At 47.3% G+C, this 12397-nt stretch overlaps 1 protein-coding gene across 1 annotated transcript; it reads left to right on the top strand.

Moving 5' to 3' along the window:
• Positions 1-1106: 1106 nt before the first annotated feature.
• Positions 1107-11975, top strand: LOC119459071 (uncharacterized). The gene is made up of 8 exons (XM_037720907.2): positions 1107-1304; positions 3046-3184; positions 3543-3585; positions 3686-3952; positions 5362-5414; positions 10175-10212; positions 10727-10889; positions 11810-11975. Exons 4-8 carry the CDS (start codon positions 3722-3724, stop codon positions 11934-11936), a joined length of 612 nt encoding a protein of 203 aa, XP_037576835.1. The 5' UTR covers positions 1107-1304; positions 3046-3184; positions 3543-3585; positions 3686-3721; the 3' UTR covers positions 11937-11975.
• The last annotated feature ends 422 nt before the right edge of the window (positions 11976-12397 follow it).

Genomic DNA, 12397 nt, shown 5'->3' with positions numbered 1-12397 from the left:
GCAAACCTAGTGCGTATTGTTTCCAGTGCAGTGGAGTAGCCGCCAGTAATTTTTTCGTTCCTGAGATTTCATTAGGTAATTGTAATTAATTATCTAATTAGAGATGTACTGTCCTAGTTATCAAAGTTTCAATGAGAAAGTTGTAGAGCAACATGAAAAACTCCCTATACAACTTTCTGTTGCTCAATACGGGCTACATAAAAGTGTTTTACTGAGTGTGAAAGAAGCCAGCGAATACACGCACAATTGCCGCGCGACTGGCCGCTCGAGTCACTTTGCGTGTATTCGCGGGCTTCTTTCACGCTCGGAAAAACACTTTTATGTAGCCCGTATTGAGCAACAGAAAGTTGTATAGGGAGTTTTTCATGTTGCTCTACAACTTTCTCATTGACACTTTGATAATTAGGACAGTACTTCTCGAGTTAGATAATTAATTACACTTAGCTAATTAAATCTCAGTAACGAAAAAATACTGGCGGCTACTCCACTGTACTGGAAACAATGCGCACTAGGTTTGCTTCGCGCAACGCCGTTCCTCTTTTTAAATCATGCTGCATGATAGCTGGGACACCCTGTAAGCACCTAGTGCAAGAGCTTTAGAAATATTTATGCTGCTCTTTACAGTAAAACACATCAACTTAAATGAATAAAGCACGCGTCACGCCAGCTTCGGCGCCTATTTGCTGCCCTCATACCGGCAACACCGGGGAGACGTCGCTCAAAGTCATCGCTCATCTCGTAGCTCGCAAGCGGTACGACTTGTAGGCGACGAGCGAACGCGACAGCCATCTCCATCGCGTCGCTGTCGCGCGCAAGATCGCGTGCATGCGCTTTATACTTTACCTCGATGGCAGTAGCGATATAACAGCGCAGCGTACTGATTATAACTTTCTTCAGACAGCCGTCGTGCACACCAACTGCGACCGGTTCGTTACGCAAATTCAATACAATAAAAAAGAAACCGAAACTAGGCGAAAACGAAACCGAACTACATTGCGGAGGCAGCGGAGTGACACAACATTCGTTTGCGGAAGCTTAACTTTGGCCGCTTAGCACACTTATACATTGCGTGAATTTGCGTCATCAGTTGCGTTAGCGTCTTGTTCCCTTGCGGTTGCTCTGCAAGTCGATGTTGGCTTTATCGCGAGCTGCTCGTTAACGGAAGTCGTTGAGTACGTGTATGATTGGCTGCTTATAGCAGCATCGTGTATTTGGTGTCTTGTGACTTGCTATTGCTGCTTCTGGGAGAAATTTGGAGCGCTCAACGAACGAGACCGCACCGCGCTCGTCCACGCTGAAACAAGGTAAGGGTAGTACCTATTTCTCACTTCGATTTGCTTACGGCCACGACGAAGCTGCTGTTAGCTCGCAAGCGGTAGTTCCTTGTCTTGTATAGCGGAATGGGCTTGCCCACCGCAACTCCTGTAAATACCCCAACTAGTTGTAGGGCTACATTGAACAAAGCCTTCCTGCTGGCACCTTATGCGGTCATGAGCTAGGCCTTCCTTTTTGCAGCGGTCATGTGTAACATTCGGGGATTGAATCGCAAACGTCGTGTTTGAAATTGTGCTGTGTTTGGAGTTAAGACTTCGGTATACTCCGACGTTCGCGCCGCACGCGCGCCGGTTGTTGGTCACGTCAGTTGGCGATGTCGCGCCAGGCGCATAGTCGGGCATTCGGGCGGCGTGACGGCTGAGGTAGCGGCGGCAGCGGAGGAGCGCATGCCCAGAACGTCTCCCTCCCTATGCGAGAGCGGGAACCGCTCTGGCGGGGCCAACGCGCTCGGCGCGAAATAGAGACCGGCCCATCCCGTACCGGGAGCCGTTGAAGCGCGCCGAAAGCCGCTGAACGCGCTGCCGGTCGAGTTCCGCCGCAGTGTAGTTTCGCGCTTTGGCCAACGTGACGTTGCTAAGCCGCGCGCGCGCGCGCCTTGTCGGAGTATATCTGCGCCTTTAGTGTAACTGTAACGTCGCCTGTACTCGCTGAATGAAGGGCTTTGAAGGGTAGCTGGTGGAATGCGAAGGACGGAACGAGAACGTAGGTAGTTTCATAATGAAAGCTTAGATCCGTGCATGGGAATGCTCAAGCGAAGGTGGCGGCGGCCAGCGACGAGTGGTGCTGTCGGGCGAAACACGATGCTTGTGTTGTTTTCCTATTCGCTCGGATCGGCAGCCACAGAAAATTTCGTTCGTCGCCCGGAAGTCCCCACGAGATTATATCCAGACTATCGATGGCCGTTTTCAATTTGTCACATAGCTCCGCCAATGTGTTCTGTCTTCGTCTCGGCAAGCACGTCAAGTGCACTTTAAGAACCCTAGGTGGTAGCAATTTCCGGAGCCGTCTCTACGGTGCACCTCATTGCTGATCTCTCTTTGGGACGTTAAACGCCATGAATCAAACCAAAGTTAGGTATTCTTCCGAGTTTTAGGTAGCAAACATGGATAGTGAACGCTTATTGAGGCGGCCTGCAACAGTTACCGTTCTTTAAATGCGGTGTCAGGAAAGTTTCCACCATGAGTAGGTCATATTGTGTGTTTTAGAATTGCGCGGAGGTTAGTTCCGTCTGAGAGTACAGTATATATTCCTTAAGTGAGCCCTGCGGCGCGTTTTCCCTTTGAGATCGCGCAATCGGTGCATTCCGCATGTGGAACCATATTTTAAGTTAGCTATGAGCGCATGCCCTCAGCATTCAGTCTTTAAAAGACGTTGTGTGGTGGGTTAGCTTTTAGTATTGTGTGCAACAGTAATTGTCGGGTCATCTGACCATTTCAGTGTGCACGAAACAACCCAGTCAAGTAATTGAGAGCATTCAGTTGTTCCAGAACCAAGGGTAGTACAAGGCAACTGGGCATATCGAACCAGCTTTCTTTTTTTAAATTTATTTTTCTGCAGTAGTAAAGTTACTCTTTCTCCAGTAGGTCCTTCGTTTTAAGGACTGTGTGTCGCTGCCATCATATGCAATAAAACTGGGCAAAACTAATTTTAATTAGTTAAATAATTTTTAGATGCGTCGGTTGTATGTTGATCCTCGCTTCTTTCCTGCAGTTGGAACTTTATCCAGGGTTACCACTCATGCTGACTTAGTGGCCACAACAGAAATTCGTTTTTGGTTCGGAACCAGTCGAGCATAACCGTGTGTGGCTCCCGGCTAACAGAAACTCAAGGTGATGACTTCACAATCCAGGTGAGCTGTTTTAAACATTTCATCCCTAGATTTTCTAAGATGCCTGCTAAGCTTGTTTGCACCTTCAGATAATACATAAAAGGAGTCGGGATTCGAAGCACTTTTGCTCTCAACGGCCACATTTGACAACGAAGTTAATGAAGCTGAAGTGCTAGCTCCGAAATATCTTTCCCACTCACTTTTAGTAGCACACAGTGCAAGTGTGTAATTCCCTTTTTGACCATTGTAAATAGTAAATTTTAATGAGAATTGTACCACTTTCTGCACATGTTTGTAAATAAGTTGCAGATTGTAGATATAAAAGCATTCCAGTAAACCTATCGAGTTGTTTATGTAGCTTTGTTTTTTTTTTGTCAAGCTGCCACCATGTGATAGCTGCAGCCAAAGATGTGTAAGAAAATGTAAGTGCAGCGCTCTGTATGAATTATGATTTGGAACATTTCCTATGACGCAAAATTCGATGCTAATTTCTGTGGAATTTTAAATTCATTGTTGTTGCAGAGGTCAAGTCCACTCAAGTGCCCCGTAATATGCAGAATGGCATACAAGTGCAGCATATTGCAAGCAGTTGCCAAAGCTTTGCCTCAGTTCTTGAAGCATGCATCTGCTTATAGTCAGATGAAGAGGCCAAAGGTGAAGAAATGTCTCAAAGAAATTGAACAAGCCAAGAACTGTCTCAAGAGTGTGACACCAGAACATGAAGGTGCACCTGTTCTCCTCCTTGCCCTGTTTGACGAGGATGAAGAGCTCATCTACAAGACTGTTGAGGCAAGCTTAAAATTTTCTCTTCTGCTGCCATCTGGCAGAGAAGTGCTTGTGCATGTAGAATTCAGGTGTACATTGCATGTATGTATAAAAAATTCCACTCTCCATACCTGCATTATTTTACTGGCAAAATGTTACAATATAGTTAGGGCGGTGATATTTAAAATCTGCTGTCATATTTTTTTTCAGTATTTGAGCTTTGCACATTTTGTTTATTCAAGGTAGAGTGCTTTGAGAGAGACTCTGGGAGTATGTGTCAAGAAAAATACAGTAGTATGGCACTGACGTATAAAGTGTTCAAAACAATTCACGCAAAATGGTTTAAGGCCTCGTCCTACAGAATATTCAGCGTTGGCGTTGTCAGGGAAAAATCACGAGCATGCCTCTGGCAGGGCACTGATTGGCCGGTGGATTGTGTGGTGTTGCGATAATGTATAAAACGGCGGAGTTGGCAGGACCAGCCAGCTCATCTGACTTCATTGAGATGGGAGGTCGAAATGGAAATCGTACTCTCAGGGCCCCTTGGATCCCCTGTTGAGACACTGCTCCAGAGGCACATTCGTATGGTTTGGTTAAAGTGGCACTTCATATCTGGTAGTCTCGCGAAATCTGGTAGCTTGTAGGCTAATAAGTTTGTGCGAGATGATATATCGGCACAAATTAAGGGATTATGAAGTGAGTAGAAAAGTGCACGTGATGTATGCAAATGAGGGTCTGCAGACGGGAGCCGTTAAAGCAGTTTCACGATACCCTTTAGGGCACAGCTTAGGTGTCCCCCAAATTTTGGTAGTGATAAATTTCTTATAAAAATATCTCTTTAGTCTACCTTAGAAACAAATATGACTGCAACGATTAAACGTTTCTGTATGGTTTAAAGACATTGTTCTCTGCCTGATTTTATGTCTTAATGTAATTGTGAAGCTGATAACAAAAGCAGTCTTCACAAGTGTTTTGGCTTTTGCATGTGGTTTATCTTGTCAACTTTATATGATGGATGGCCTGTAATAAAAGTAATTACTCTTTAGCATCCACGCAAGCACAACCACACAGCTACACAGGAAAGCTGTGCAGCTTCCACACAAACTACGCAGTTGAATATGAATTCGTCCCGGTGCATATTTGAACCCAGAACCTTGATAGATTCACCTAAACATCGGTCTCATCCATGACATGTATCTTAGTTATTTGGGTGCTTCACAGGTGCAGCCATGTCATCTGCTGCTATGTCCAAATATACTGCATATCTCGTCCATGGTTGAACAAGATTTTGAAAGCGTAAAAATGCAATTGCTTTGCATAGAGTATGATCGTGTACATTCGAACAGGAGTTGCCACAATCTCATTTCTATTTCATGCACCAAGATACCAGTTCTTGAACGCCTTCCCTCTGTCTTGCTTTGCTCATTTTGCAGGAGACCGCCCATGATGATGACTTGGGAGACATGCCAGTGACGCCCATAATATTGTTACGGAGAGTTGGGCAGAAATGACTTTATTTACAGGAGATGGATGATGGTGAGCGCGCAACCAGGCCTAGAAGCACTTCGTCCTCCTCTTCTTTCCAACTGCCTCTTGTATGCTCGTTACATTCCCCCACAAGCAGACGAAGCCCGTAGGGCGAGTTAGGAGGCATCAGTAGGGTAAAAACGTTTCAGGCGAGCAACATGAGTCACTTGCGTTCTACTTGATCGCCGGCCATTGCCCAGGAGGCGAGCTACCACATAACAAAGTTCACTCAAACGTTCCAGGACAACGTATGGGCCGGAATAGTGGGACAGGAACTTTTGACACAAGGCCCGCTTGCGTTGTGGTGTCCAAAGAAGCACCAAGTCGCCTTTGGCGAACGAGACAGGCCCGTGACGCTCGTCGTAACGGTCCTTTGAACGGTGTTGCGAGGCCAAAGTACGAAGGCGGGCTATTCGGCGGGCTTCTTCAGCGAGGCACACAGTCTTTGACACAGAATCGTCGTCGTGCAGAATAAAGTTTAAGAAAGTATCGAGAGGGCTGCGCGGTAGCCTTGCATAGAGGAGATAAAATGGGCTGTAGTTCGTGGTTTCATGTTTCGCTGTGTTGTATGCGTAGGTTATGAAGGGCAGCACGTCGTCCCAGTTCTTATGGTTGGAGGACACATACATGGCAAGCATGTTGGTCAGTGTTCGGTTCGTCCTTTCAACGAGGCCATTGGTCTGTGGATGATACGGTGTGGAGTGACGGAACTCAGAAGTGCACAGACGAAGTAGCTCCTCAACGGCGTCCGCAGTGAACTGGCGACCACGGTCACTGATGATAACACGCGGCGGACCATGACGAAGAACGACGGAACGCAGCAGGAAAAGCGCCACACATGCAGCGGTGGAAGAGGGTATGGCTGCGGTTTCTGCGTACCGTGTGAGATGGTCCACGCAAACGATTATCCAACGGTTCTTATTGTTCGATAACGGGAATGGACCCATAAGGTCAATGCCTACTTGCTCGAAAGGTGTACTGGGCGGTGTCAATGGCTGCAGGGGACCTGGTACAGCGGTGGTTGGTCGCTTGTGACGTTGACACGTTTCACAACTAGCGACATAGTGTTTGGTTGTCTGGTACATGTTGGGCCAGTAAAATCGCTCTTGCGTGCGGTGTAGCGTTCGCACGAAACCAAAATGACCAGATGTCGCATCGTCATGCATGGCGCGTAAGACGTTGGCGCGGAGACTCTCGGGAACAACTAGAAGAAAACGTGCTCCATTCCCGGAGTAATTGTTCTTATACAGCAACTCATCACGAATGGTGAAGCGACCGCTGCCTTGAGCAGTACGAGCGGCGGCAAACAGCGGATCCAGGTTGAGATCATTGCGTTGCTCTCTCTGAAAGTCTGCCGCGTCGGGGAACGTACGAGTAATGGCAGCGAGATAGTCATCAAAATTCTCAGCTTCGCAGTCGGAAGTCGCAAGAGGAATGCGAGAAAGGCAGTCTGCGTCGGCATGACGACGTCCGCTCTTGTATGACACCACGAAGTCATATTCCTGTAGGCGCAGCGCCCAGCGCGCGAGTCGACCTGATGGATCACGCAAGCCAACCAGCCAGCATAAAGAGTGATGATCGGTGACTATCTTAAATGGTCTTCCGTAAAGATAACATCGAAATTTCTGCACGGCGAAAACAGCTGCCAGGCATTCCTGCTCCGTAACCGTATAATTGCGCTCGGACTTGCTCAGACAACGGCTGGCATATGCAACGACATGTTCGGCGTTGTTGTGACGTTGTACAAGTACCGCTCCTATTCCGATTCCACTAGCATCGGTGTGCACTTCAGTCGGGCAAGATGGGTCGAAGTGACGCAAGAGGGGTGCTGACGTTAGTATAAATTTCAGTTGCGAGAATGATGCATCACACTCCGGTGTCCATGTGAAGGATACATCCTGTCGCAGAATAGATGTCAACGGGTGAACAATATCGGCAAATCGGGGTACAAAACGACGAAAATAGGAACATAGACCAATGAAGGAGCGAAGTTCTCGTGCTGTCTGTGGTGGTTTGAAAGAGCTGACTGCTTCAATCTTATGGGGATCGGGTCTGACGCCATCCTTGTCGACTAGATGTCCCAGAACCAATGTTTGACGCTCGCCAAACCGACACTTTTTTGAGTTTAAAACTAGTCCAGCTTTCTCGATGCAACTCAGAACAAGACTCAGGCGGGCGTTATGTTCTTCCAACGTGCGGCCGAAGATTACAACATCATCCAAGTAACACATGCATATCTCCCACTTTAGGCCACGTAATATTGTATCCATGAATCTTTCAAAGGTGGCGGGAGCATTACAGAGGCCAAAAGGCATAACATTAAATTCGAATAAGCCATCTGGGGTCACGAATGCGGTCTTTTCCTTGTCTTTAGATTCCATAGGTATTTGCCAATACCCCGATCGTAGATCAAGCGTCGAAAAATAAGAAGCAGCGTGTAAGCAATCGATGACGTCGTCGATTCGCGGTAGTGGGTAGACATCCTTCTTCGTCACAGCGTTTAGACGTCTGTAATCTACGCAGAATCTCCAGGAACCATCTTTCTTCCGGACGAGGATTACTGGAGCTGCCCATGGGCTGGACGACTCTTGCACAACACCTTTTTTCATCATTTCCTTAACTTGTTCTGCGATAACCTTGCGCTCTGAGGATGACACGCGGTAGGGCTTCTGGCGAATGGGGTGTGTTGAGCCGGTATCTATTCTGTGGCGAGCTCGTGATGATGGTAAATCAAGTGGCTTATCTCCGTGGGTAAAATCAAATGCAGCAACATGTCGAGATAGGACTTGTACCAGTGCTTGACGCTCAGGTGTGCAGAGAGCCTTGCTGATCATACCGAGAATCAGCTCTTCAGAAGGGCGATAATCGCATGGAGAGTAAGCAGGAGCGGGCTCTGCTGTGAGTACTGCTATTGAGCTGCATGAAGCTTCATCGAAAAGGGCAATTTTCATGCCTCGAGGCAGAACTACTGGCGTGGCGGAACAATTCAGCGCCCACAACGTTGCGACTCCTCTCGACAAGCACACGACAGAGCAAGGCACGAGTATACATTTTTTAGCACAGTTAATGCTGATGGGCCTAATCACGAGGTCAACGCAAGGAGCGTCAACAGTAGTTGCACAAACACGAACGGGCGTTAGGCACCATGAGGGGGCAAGCACTGCATCAAGCACACTGAGTGTATTCCTTTCTTCGTCACACGAGCTTTGTTCCGAAAGCGCGGGTAAAAGCACCTCGTTCACATGGATTTCACCATTTCCACAGTCCACAGAAGCGCCGCAGTGTTGAAGGAAATCTATGCCGAGAATTACATCGTGCGAACAGCGGGCAAGGACTAAAAACTCCGACACAAACACTTTCCCAGCCAACGTAACACTTACAGCGCAAACACCGCGGGGGTGGAGCCACTCTCCGCCCACTCCACGAAAGGTAACGGCATCGTCCCATGAAAACATAACTTTGTGGCCTAGGCAGTTCTTGAAAGCGAGGCTCATGACAGACACATTCGCACCAGTATCAACTAAAGCAGTGGTCGGCAATCCGTTAACTAGCACATTCACTTTGTTTTTGATCATCACAGCAGGCAGAGGTATTTCATCCAAAGACCGTCCGGCGACCTCACCTCCATCGGCCGCGGATGCTAGTTTCCCGGCGGGGGCGAAGATGCACGGCGCCGAGGGGACGGAGAACGACGAGGACGGTTAATTGGTGGTGTCAGGCTGCGGTCAGACGCTGGCGAATCGCTGCGTCTGATCTCGCGCGAGAAACGGTCCGTGGGAAGTGAACTGGTCCATGGGTCGTGCGAAGTACGGGTTCCAGATGGCGAAAACATCGGCGGTGTCCTTCGTGACTGACGGTGTTGGCGACAGTAACGAGCTATGTGTCCCGTGGAACCGCAGCTGTAGCACACGGGAGGGTCACGGTTCACTGTATACTCTTCAAAACCAATGCTTGCTCTCTGTGGGCGGTAAGCGAGTTCGTTCTCTCTTGGGTAACTCGCCTCCGGTGTTCGCTGGGATCGGTTGTATCGGTCGTAATTGGGGTCCTGGTAGTAGGGTCGACGTTGCTCTGGTCGCGTCCCGGCATCATAAGTCACGGGGCCTTGGCGATAATACCGTGGCTCTGCCCATCGTGATCGAGCGTCAGAGGGAGCGCCGCTTTCGTAAACAAGTGGTGGCTGTCGAGGCGGGAGTCTGTATTCCGCTGGATACTCGGAGAAGGATGAAACGGTTGTCTCAACAGCTGGGGACGAGCATGGGTGATAAGTATCGCGGTGAGTCACTTGTGAGTGCAGGCTGAGCTCTTCTCGAACTATTTGACGGATCGTCGAAGCAAGATCGAGCGACTGGTCGTTATCTATGCTTGCAACGGTCGTAACGTTGGCTAATCTGCCAAACTTCGGCGTAACGCGCCTCGTCTTAAGCTGCTCGAACGTGCGGCAGTGCCGGATGACGTCGGCGACAGAGGCCAGGTTGTCTTTAGCAATCAGAAAGCTATAAACGTCCTCTGCGATTCCTTTTAGGATGTGCCCGACTTTGTCTTCCTCGGACATGCCAGAGTCCACCATCCTGCAGAGTTTTAGCACTTCCTCAATGTAGGTCATGCATGTTTCGCCCGGTACTTGCGCGCGTTGTGAAAGCGTCTGCTCTGCCCTTTTCTTTTTCGTCACGGAGTCACCGAAGCGCTCTTTGAATTGCGAAACAAATCTTTCCCATGTAGTGAGTGTCTCCTCGTTGTTGTCAAACCACACCAACGCGGTATCCGTAAGAAAGAACGCAACGTTGGAAAGCTGGGAAGTGCTATTCCACTTGTTGTAGGCGCTCACCCGTTTGTAATGGATGAGCCATTCATCGACGTCTTCGCCCGGTTTTCCGGCGAAGGGACGTGCATCTCGTAGTTGCTGGACAGAACTGGCAGAGGCTGGGACAGGCCGTTGCTCTTCCGCGTCGCGGGACATCTCCAACTCCGCTGGTTTCGGTGGAAGTCCAGCAAGGCGGCGGCTTCGACGAATAACTTGCGGTATAACCTCCGTCTTCGGGTGTCGATTACCCAGCACCTTCCACCACAACTGTTACGGAGAGTTGGGCAGAAATGACTTTATTTACAGGAGATGGATGATGGTGAGCGCGCAACCAGGCCTAGAAGCACTTCGTCCTCCTCTTCTTTCCAACTGCCTCTTGTATGCTCGTTACAATATGTATGAAAGGTTAGATTTTGGAATCATTGACCATCTCTTGGTGTACTGATGTTCCTTTATTCTCTTTTTTCTAGGACCAGGTCTCTTTGAGGCAGAAATGTTTACTGTCTGTGTGGATGGTGTTGTGATATTGACTACTCAGCGGGCTGCAGCTTTCAAAGTCATGTTCCTCTTATACTTCGTTCTTAACATAGAGTATCCACCTGAAGTGGCTTTGACACTGGAGTTTGTGCAGAGGTGAGATCTTTCCCGATGTATGTTCTCATTGACCTATTGCATTTCTTACGGTTGCAGATATTGCTGGTAGGCTGTTTTAAAGTTACTGCTTTTAGGCCTTTAGAGAGGGTGGGGAAAAACTTTAAAAATTGGGGTTGCTAGCGATTTTAACCCTTTAGGGACCGCAGAAAAACAGGCAATTCTGGGAGGTGCTGGAAATATATTTAATACTATTGAACTGTCTTGCTATAACATATATCAAAATGGAGCTATGTTAATATATAACATATTTTCAGGGACGAAAACTGAAATTTTATACTTAAGAAGTCTCGATACTAAAACTTTCTAAAACCAAAGTTGAATTGCTTCAATATCGAAATAAAACAAAAAAATTCTAGAATATACAAAACACGATACACCTACTCTTTTCTGAGACAAAAAACAATTAGTCTTTATCCACAACTTTACTGCTTCCTTGCACCTGTATTCGCCACTAGGTTCAGTGCTCAGTGCTCGTTCCACTCAAGGGAACATTCATGAAAATGTTCAAACACAAATTTACTTTGCATTTACTGCAAGAAACAGTACGCACCTAGATTTTCTTCCGTTAAGAGCACAGCTTGGTAGTTTCTGAATATTTTGCAGCTCATAGAGCTGGTGTTTTATAGAGGGTGGTGGAGGAGTGCGAGCTTGCTAGGCAGCAAAAAATGACGGGTGTAACTCTGACAGGTGGAAGCTGGCTGCAGATATGGCCGTGCACTGATTGGCCGTAGGGTTGTGTGACATCACGAGAGCAAATGACCTGTCCATATTGGGAGGAGCTGCAGCCTTGCATTTGTTCTGTGAATGCTTCAAACAGCATCTAAGCTTTGGGAGTACACATTATTAGCCCGGTTGCATTCTTAGTACATTATTCCTGCCTCTTATTTTGTTTCTTTAAGGGCAATCGCGGGCATCAACCCGGAAAGAAGCACAAAGGCACGACGAACGTCGAAGAAGCAGTATTGTTTGTCGCCAAAAGTCGCTGCCTTGGCAAATGCCCTGGATCAATACAAGTTCGAAGCTTGAGTTTGACCTTTAATAAACAGTAAAATTTGGAAGTTCAAACTGTTGCCTTCAACTCTGTTAGTGAATATAAAACTCTGGTTATAGTGCTAGCACTATGCATGGGAAATTGGGGCTGCACGCTGCTGCCTTTGCAGATGATGGCACATACACAGCAAAAGTATCCAAGTGTAAGTCAAGATATCTACTCAGTTAAGGAAAGAACAGAACCCATTTTTCTTAAATCTGCAAGATAAATTCTTTAGCACTATCTCTCTCTCTCTCTCTATATTTATATATATATATATATATAAAAGCAAGGAAGAGAAAATTTGTGTACAATTACAGAAAAGGCATTAACGGAAGCATTGTGTAGAATCACAGAAAAAGCATTAACAAAAGAATTGTGTAGAATTACAGAAAAAGCATTAACGGAAGCATTGTGTAGAATCACAGAAAAAGCATTAACAAAAGAATTGTGTAGA

This window comes from Dermacentor silvarum, chromosome 7 (assembly GCF_013339745.2).
Source record: "Dermacentor silvarum isolate Dsil-2018 chromosome 7, BIME_Dsil_1.4, whole genome shotgun sequence".
Classification (NCBI taxonomy): Eukaryota; Metazoa; Arthropoda; class Arachnida; order Ixodida; family Ixodidae; genus Dermacentor; species Dermacentor silvarum.
Note: the sequence above shows the minus strand (reverse complement) of the source record. Positions and strands in the feature narration are given on the sequence as shown.

Bases quoted from the DNA above. Each gene is read 5' to 3' on its own strand.
- LOC119459071 (XM_037720907.2), top strand. From the start codon at position 3,722: ATGGCATACAAGTGCAGCATATTGCAAGCAGTTGCCAAAGCTTTGCCT. The intron at 3,953-5,361 runs GCAAGCTTAAAA...CTCATTTTGCAG, and splicing joins TCATCTACAAGACTGTTGAG to GAGACCGCCCATGATGATGA. The intron at 5,415-10,174 runs GTTACGGAGAGT...TTTCCCATGTAG, and splicing joins CCAGTGACGCCCATAATATT to TGAGTGTCTCCTCGTTGTTG.